This window comes from Nanorana parkeri, unplaced genomic scaffold (genome assembly GCF_000935625.1).
Source record: "Nanorana parkeri isolate BGI_ZX_2015 unplaced genomic scaffold, ASM93562v1 scaffold4, whole genome shotgun sequence".
NCBI lineage: Eukaryota > Metazoa > Chordata > Amphibia > Anura > Dicroglossidae > Nanorana > Nanorana parkeri.
In genome coordinates this window covers 3,128,931-3,138,321 of record NW_017306272.1, presented here as the reverse complement: position 1 = coordinate 3,138,321, position 9,391 = coordinate 3,128,931, and the positions used below count along the sequence as shown (strand labels likewise).

General features: G+C 40.9%; 1 protein-coding gene across 1 annotated transcript in view; it reads right to left on the bottom strand.

Annotated features, from left to right (window-relative positions):
* Positions 1-9,391, bottom strand: part of CPVL (carboxypeptidase, vitellogenic like) — a 72,083-nt gene continuing 62,692 nt past the window's right edge. Inside the window, exon 12 of the mRNA XM_018574605.1 lies at positions 1-170. Coding sequence (XP_018430107.1) covers positions 54-170 — 117 coding nt within the window. The 3' untranslated portion in view covers positions 1-53. The remainder of the gene's footprint in view (positions 171-9,391) is intronic.

Sequence of the window (9,391 nt, the reverse complement as noted above, 5' to 3'; positions counted from 1 at the left end):
GACATTTTATTCATATTTTACCAGTTTGTTACAGAAAACAATTTAGTATCAACTTAGAATCCCATCTCACAGTTCAGGTTCTTGCATTTACTTATAAATCTGTCAATCATCACAAATGATCTTTCAGCTTGGTCATATGGAAGGATGTGTCCTCCTCCTCTTACTATAACCTAAAAAACAAAAACAAAAGGAAAGAAATGATATGCATACACATAACTTTAACATGTTATGTTTGCAGAAATCTCCCTTACAAAAAATAAAATGATTCTTTATAGACTGGAGACATTTAAGTGTACATCCAGCCAAACATCTAAGCTCTTAGATTACCTGAAAAATGATGTTATGGTCCTTGAATACTTACCTGGACTAAAAGCAGTCTCCCTATATTTTGTCATTGAATGAAAACCGGTCATAAGAAAACATGGCGGTTGCCATTGCTGATCTCTTCTGTTGCCTGGATGTTATGCTGAAACTGTAGCTTCAATTCTTTAAGTCACTAACCTGGAAACAAGTATGCAGAAAAGGACTTCCGATTTTGCCTAAAATCTGCATTTTGTTGAAGGTCAGTGACTCAAATTATTGCAACCGGTTGGTCAGAATAACAGCCAACAACCAGCACTGTCGGAAGATGAGCAATGGCAGCCCTTGTGTTTCTCTAAGGACAGGTTTACTTTAAGGCAACACTATGCATTGGACAATTCTGCTTAAGCTTATAACCTCATATTTTAAATCATTTGTATTATTTGGGCCAAGATGAGCTACTTCCATGCTTCAGTAAGTCCAACACTTGCCCTGCACACGTTGGCTGTACCCTAAAATATACAGATGGCATAATCATGAACAGGAGGATGAAGTGTCCCCCTTCGGAGTCATTCATCCATTTCATCCTATTATCTTGATGGGTATGTATTCAATAGGTGTGTATGCAAATTACTGCATGCTAAACCAGCAATTTCAAAACCTGGAGAATGATAAATATGTCAAAATGATCTAATTAAATTAGTTTTGAAAGTGTATTTTGAGTTGAGGTAAACAGTCGAGTTGAGGTAAATTGGCAAGAATGTATAGAACCAAATAATATTCAGGTAAGAGATGGTGACACAAAAAAACACCTGGTTCAATAAAATCTTTTTATTGGTAAAATAAGTATACAAAATATACGCTCACAAATGAAGGAAGGATGGTCTGACAGTCCTCAATGGATTTTTCTGTTGTGGAGGTGAGTGGGTAGAGCCTAGCTACCCAGCTCTGAGGAAGGGGGTGTGTCTCCGAAAACACGTTCAGCAGTGGTAGCGTGTCTCTACAGACCAGCAGAGCCTCTGGACTGTCTCTCATCGTCTCCCACTCACCTCCACAGCAGAAAAATCCATTGAGGACTGTCAGTCCACTGATGCTTCTTATCCTTGCTTCATTTGAGAGAATATATTTTGTATACTTCTTTTACTAATAAAAGTTTTTATTGCACCAGGTCAGGCGCCCGATGCTTTTTTTGTGTTCCATACAGTGTGCATGATCCCTCTTCCTGAACGGGGTAGCCATACTGGATTTTAAGAAGTTTTTTGGGTCACAGGATGGTCTTGTTTGGCGCTGGTTGGGTTTTTTTGCAGAGAGGGTGACAGTCTACAGCAAACTAAACAAAAAATATATGTTAAAAGGAGAACTACAGGGGTAACCATTTTTACCACATAGTTCTTTTTAGGGTCACCAGAGGACATAAACGAACATCCTCCCTTGACCCAAAACTCAGTATATAGCAGGCTATCGCCCGCTATATGCTGAATGCCACAGCTGGGATGGATCCAGACAATACTGTCGAGATCCACCTTGCTGGCTGATTGACAGCAGGCTCTGCCTATCTAGAGGCAGAGCCAGCTATGCCCAACCTTTCTGATCGGAGAGGGGACGACCCCTGTGAGGAGCGGTGACTGACAGTCACCGCTCTCTGTGGGGAGATGTTTGGGATGTTTTCGCTCACTTACTGATCAATGGAGCCGATATGGGACAGTTTGATTGTCACATGTCGGCTTTAACTATGGGGATGAGTGTAATTCACTCACCCCATAGTTCTGCTTTGAGATATCCTTAATTCTTGCAAAAACAAAACTATAGATTCTAAGAACTACCACATCTGTGAAAAAAAGATTTAGGATGCAAACTACTAGGGTTCAGGGAGGAGCTAGTCTGAGAAAAACTGCTGGACTGTTTTATGTGTACAGTTAGGTCCAGATGGGATCCTACAGGGGCAATGAGGTCTATAATACAATTCATACAGAGCCAAAACAGAAAAAAAGTGTGTAATCCATGCAGCAACTAAATGTTACCCTTAGACAAAAGATGACCGACACGCAATCCTTCTCAAAATAGTTTTAAAAATGTAGTTCAAGTGACACTAAACTCAGGAGTTAAATCTGAAAATGCATTCAAGTATCTTAACTATTAAAAATGTATCTTATTTATGCATCACTCGGCTGTAGACGCTCAAATCATCTCTTAATTGGTGCTGACACTGTCCTTCCTTCTGGAGGGTGGCTACTTTTGTTCCCCATGGTCCCTGTGTGTGTTGTAAAGTAGTCACCAATCCAAGCTCGCTCCGGTGATGGACTATAATCTCCCGTTTTAGTTTATGAATTTGTATTGAGATTGTAGCTCATCATGGGAGTGAGCTTGGAGTGGTGGCTACTTTTGTTCCCCATGGTCCCCAAGTGTATTGTAAAGTAGCCACCACTCCAAGCTCACAAACTAAAACGAGAGATTGTAGTCCATCACCGGAGCAAGCTTGGAGCGGTGGCTACTTTACAACACACACAGGGACCATGGGGAATAAAAGTAGCCCCCCTCCAGAAGGAAGGACAGTGTCAGCACCAATTCAGAGATGATTTGAGGATCTACAGCTGAGTGATGCACAAATGAGATACATTTTTGTTAAGTACGTGAATGTATTTTTAAGTTGAGTTTAGGGTCACTTTAAATGTAATTGCATCACAGGAATGAGTGGTGTCCCCTCTTCGGGTGAAACAAATGACAAAACACTCATCATTTCATAACTAGCTTTAAAGAAAGGTGCACATAGAAAGGGCTTTAAACAGTACACAAGCAAAAATTTCCCAGCACACTTGCCAAAAAAAAGAAAAGAGATTACACTGTCTAACTATTAGGGTTAGACACAGAGGTTTTAGTTGCACAACTTCTGCAAAACATTTGGAAGCCACACTGCCTCGTCAAGGCCCCTCTGTGTAGTGTGGTCCTAGCTCTAACCATCTTGGAGCATACACAGCAAAGTGTGAATTGGGTGCAGATTTGCCAGGAAGTAGCCCAATTATAAGAGGCACAGGGACACACTTCACTGCCGTTGTTGTGATGTGCTGGGCTTCTGGTGTGTCCATGTGCCTTTAAAGTGGACCTTTACCTCCTTCCACTAAAAATCATATCAGCATCCAGTTCTGCATGCGGATATAAAATTATATTACATTCATTATTTAAACTTGTTTTTCATTTACTTACAAATAGAGTTCTTCTACTTCCTGGTCTATTTTGGCACAAATTATGTAATGTGACAAAGTGTTGCATCCTGGGAAGATTACATCAGCAGAGCATTGCTTGGAATTCTCATTTGTAATCTCATGAGATCTCAAGGGAAGGCGCTTTCCTCCCCTGAGATGTGCATGGTCACATGTGCCAGAGTTCCAGGAAGTAAAGGGAGATCTATTAATCTGCCCAAAGTAAAAATGGCCGCTGTCAGAAGACTGGGAAAAAAAAAAAAAGATAAAAACGGTATGCAAAGAATACAAAGCCGGCAATTATCTAGAAGTATGCGTTTGTAGATTGTCATTACTAAACATTTCTAAAGGTGTATTTGTTACTTTAAAGATATGGGTAAAGTTCCTCTTTAAGGAGGATTGGGCTATTTCCCGGGAAAACCCAAATCATCCTTTCTACATATGCTCCAAGATGGAGGCTCTCAGATTAGAGTTAGGTCCACACTACACAGAGGAGCCTTGACAAGGCAGTGTGGCTTCCACATATTTTGCAAAAGTTGTGCAACTAAAACCTCTATTTTTAACCCTAAGGCCCCATTCACACTAAGCGGCATACCTTTTGCAGCGGATCCACGCGGCCGGGATAGTGCGACTTTCGGGGGGACGACCCAGCGACGCTAGCGCGACCTTCACCGTCGGGCTCCATTTAAAAATAGAAAAAAATCGGGCAAAATCCACCAAAAAAGGGTCCTGCTGGAGCGACATGGAGCTAAGACAGCTCCATTGAATAGCATTGGCCGGCGACTTCTCGTGATATCGCGCGGCAAAGATGCACGAAATCGTTGGGAATGGGGCCTAATAGTGTAATTCATTTTTTGCAGACTGGCTGATGTGTGCTAGGAAATTTTTGCTTTTGTACTGTCCCCTCTTCATGCATAATGCACACTCTCTCCGCCTTGCAGGAATATTGAGCTCAGCCACTGCTGCTATGGGGGAGAGGAAGCAGGCCACTGACTGAAAGCTGCGGGTACAATCTGAAATCTCCTGCTGCCTACCATACAACAGTTGCACAGCCCTTTTGGGCACCTGTACATTTTAGTTTTAAAAAACGGTTTCAGGAAACCAGCAAAGGGGTTCGGAAAAAGCTTTTAAAACTTTTGGACTCTCCCTGCCAAATGATCCCATGTTTAATTTGTTAGAGCTAACATTGTGTAAACATCTCTCAAGCACTATTTATACATCTTCATATACAAACACTTCAATTCAAAAAGTGTCTCCACATAGCTGAAGGAATACTAGAGATCTGCTAATGTAACTATTTTAATGAAAAACCACACTAAAACTTGTGCACTCTCAGATTTTAGTTTGTGCTCCTGTACACAATGCTATTCTGTGTACGGTTCACAACATTTCAGCTTTGTTCAGTATTCAGCAGAGTACGGCGTAAAATAGGCAAGGTTACTAGATTGCAAGCTCTCTCGACTGCACTGAAATTGTATAACTGTACTGTATCCCTTCATTCTGTAAAGCGCTGCGCAAACTGTTGGCGCTATATAAATGCTGTATTATAATATGTTCTGGACCTTCTTTAGCCCACAGCTATCCGATTCCAGATATCATGCCTCCCCAGCAATCTCACAAGGTGGCCATGAACAAAGACAGCTCTTCTGTCTACATCCTGTGTATTGCAGTTTGGTCTTAAAGGAGAACTATGAGGTGATTGCTTTTCACTCACCTCATAGTTCTAGCCGACCTATGACAATGAGACTGTCACAGGTCGGCTCAGTAGATCGGGAAGTGAGCGAACACATATTGCGGCGTCTCAGTATACCGCGAGCTGTAGTTCGCGGTATACTGAGCTTAGGGTGATGGGAGGGCGCTAGTTTGTGTCCTCCTGTTACCCTAAGGAGAACTATGGGGAAAAGCCCTAACCCCATAGCTCTCCTTTAAGTTGGCTGTACAGCAGCAGAAATTTGTTTTAAAAAAATGTAACATTGTTTTCGGAACTTTCATTTGATTCTCCGATAGTTAAAGGGGTTAAATTAAAATTATCGTTTTCCATCATAGTGTAAAAAAAACCCCCAAAAAGTAAGGAGCACGATGGAATATTTTTCACAAACTAATGAAATTCGAACGGTGAAATGCGTTTGGTGTAAAAATTTGATTTTAGAATGAATGGAGTTTCCCAAACAAAATTTTGAACATTTGTCAAGTCTCTGATGGCATCAAATGCACTGATGAGATTTTCCATATCAACATTGGTACGAAAATCAACCAGTGTATGACCAGCTTTAGGGTGGCTCCAGGACATGGGGGAGCAAGGGAGCCACCCATGGACTTTTTTGTTTGAACTTTATTGCAAATGTCATGAATAAAAATGAATTCAGTTTTATGGGCACAAAGCAGTGTGATGCAGTTGTACACGCAGTACATTCAGCGCACGCCACACGGTGGTGTGAACTAAGCCCATTTGAAACAAGGCAAGTTGCCTTGTCTAGTATTGCGGCTGAGCTGGTAAAATTGTCCAGAACAGCCCCAACACATCTGGTGTGAATCCATCCTTATTCTGAACTCCATCTAACACTTTGTAAGCAGTTACAGCAACACTTTTACTTTTGGGATAAAGATTTTACGTAAATGAATAAAAGCTGACCATAGTAAACACCCGTCAATGGTATGGTTTGTCTCAATCCTCTATCTGCCACGTTTGCAGGATCAAGTAAAAATAGAAAATAAATTAAAATAAATAAAAAAACCTATAAAAGAAACCTAATGAAGCCACCACATGTAAGGACTAGTAAAGCTGCAATATTTAATTTTTTTTTCTATAGATACACTTTAAAGGGCAATGGTATGTAGTGTCTTTTTTTATTTCACGATCTACTTTATAATGGTGCAGACTAGGGATGCACCGATACTAATTGTGACGAGACCGCATGGAATCAGGAAGCCGGGCAGCGTGCAATGAAGCGCTGCTTGGCTTCCTGATTGGTCAGAAGCTAGCCAATCAGGAAGCCAGGCGCTGTGTACGCCGACTTTCTGACTGGTCAGGTAGCCAGCTCCATGCTCCCTCGCCACCTCATGACGAGGGAGCATGGAGCCGGCTTCCCGGCCAATCAGGAAGCCAGGCGCCGTGTCATTACACAGCGCCCGGCTTCCTGATTGGCCAGAAAGCCGGCTCCATGCTTTGTCACCTAGTGATGAGAAGCATGGGGATGGCTTCCGTGCTAATCAGCAAGCCGGGTGGCGAGTCTTTACACGCTGCCTGGCTTCCCGGCTAATCAGGAAGTCAGGTGGCGAGTCATTACACGCCACCTGGCTTCCTAAATGGGACTTCCAGTACTCTGTATCGGCGAGTACCGAAAAAATATCGGTACTCGATACCGAAATACCTGTATCGGGTGCATCCCAAGTGCAGACAATATCTTTTTTTTTTTTTTTTTTAAATGGGTTTTTTTTAATATTGAATAATGCAGCAAATTGTAATTGTTTTCATTGTTGTAAAGACAAAACAGCATATAGATCTGATGAATTTTACATTATTTTGTGGTTAGGGTTCATTGCAGAGTTCTATGAAAATGACACATGGGGTATGTAATGCTCCTAATGTACAGTATATGTAACTATAAAAAGATATCTACACCTAAAACCAAAATATATTGGTTTACATGTTCTTAAATGTGTTGGCTGCTAAGACTTTGTATGCCTCTCCTGCCCAAAATCCCTAAATCCTAGCATCTTCTTTTCCTGACTGTACTTCCAATTTACATGAAGTTGGGGCAAATGTATTTTCTGCTCCCCTATTAAGACAGCCCCGCTCCTAACATTATAAAATAAAATCTATTTCACTACTGCATCACTGTAAGAGCAACAATACCATGCAACACATTATAAAAACAGATTGCTTCCTACTAGTAGTTTCCTAGTTTGAAATCTATGTTCTTCTTGCGCTTCATAAAATGTACTTCGCTTAACAAAAAAAAAAAAAAATCATAATAGAGAACGTACTATTCATTTGTGTTCGTCTTGCTTACAAAGATAAATACTGAGAGGGGGATACATTTAAACAGCTGCAGACGTTCCTGGGTGTGTGCCAAATCATGCTAGACTGAGGAGGCCTCAATAGAGTAATAGGAGCATGATGATTTTTTTCCAGGACCCAAAAACAGACAGCCAGAACAAACTAGCCTCAGCACTAAACTGTAATTACATTAGCATGCAAGTGGCCGAGGTAATCACTCCCTCTGCCCAAACCTGGACAACGGTCAAATGGGTAGATATTGTTATCACCAATTTTAATCCTGGACCTATTATTTTCCAAACTAGACTGCCATACAGAGAGGTATCTGTATCTGGAAAGAGCAACGTCCAACATTTGTATGGCAGCTGTGTAGCATATGTGTTATTGCTGATGGCCCATGTTAAATTCCCATCAGGGACATCATTATTAGAACTGTTGATGGATCATCTAGTGTCATCATGTCCCTTGATGATGTACAATGTGAGGGATTCAAACATAAGCAAGTCATTTCAAGAATACAAATACATAACACATTTTTGACATGTAATACAATAGGATATAATGGGGGAGCTCTGCCTAGATCGGCTCACAATCTAGGGGAAAATGGGGCAACAGGAAGCTGTATGGGTGACCATTTTTACTTCATCACATATGATCCTTAGCCAGATTTTACCAAGATTTCACAATGACCAACTACAGCAGTGGTGGCGAACCTTGTCACTCCAGCTGTGCCAAAACTACAAATCCCAACAATGCATCTGCCTCTGGGAGTTATAGAGTATTTGAAACACAGCGCTAGAGATGAAGTCAACAAAATATGTGTAAATATTCACAGATTGGGTTTAAAAAGGTAGATATCAAGTGACAAGGTGGATGTAGGTTTTATAAGAGCTCCACTAATTGGTTATAATTGGAAGATCAATCCACCATATATGAATTTGATCTGAGTCACTGGCAACTCTAAAAGTTCTTTATTTATTCTTTGTCATCTAAGTTTATCACGATTATTCACTTACGTTTGAATGTCATTAATATCTATTAGCCATAGGCTACACTTAATCTTCAGCTAATTGCTCACTCATGTTGTTCACACAGTGATACAAACCATCTTTTTCGTTTACTTTTTATGACTGTTTCGAATACACATAATTTATACATTGATATACATTGATCACTTAACCCAATCTGTGAATATTTACACATTTTGTTGACTTCATCTCTAGCGCTGTTTCAAATACTCTATCCATCTAAAGGCGGTTCACCTCCTTTATTTTCATAGCTGCTTTTTGATACAAGTACAATTTAGCCATATCCAGAAGCGCAGATTTATTTTTCCTATACACTCTGGGAGTTATGTCTGTGGCTGTCAGAGTCTTGCAATGCCTCATGGGACTTGTAGTTCCAAAACAGCTGGAGTGCCAAGGTTCGCCACCACTGAACTACAGTATTCTAAAGATACACAACTTTCCTCTGCATGGGAATTCTATGGTCTCTTGTATTTTGGGGCTTACAGACACAGTCCAAAAAAACATTGGTAGATTAACTGGCTTCAAAATATAATCTGCAGTATGTATGACTGTGGTAAGAATCTTAGGCTGTAACCTCGGAGTTGTAATAATTCATATGAATGACTCAGTATTTTCTATACAAGCAAAAGAATATCTAAACCCAATAGGAATTTTTTTTCTTTAATATTACAGCTTACCAATTCTTAGATGTGGTGGCTGCATTCGTTTTCTTTTAGTCGTTTTTCCCTTAACCAACTGCTGTCCGGCCATTGTCATTACCCAGCTGGACAGCGGCTTCTTGAATGCGGGTAGGCATTTTTAAACATCCATTCCCGCCCTGCTCGTGCCCACGGCTGGGCGCCACACGCATGAGTGGGAAATTTGCT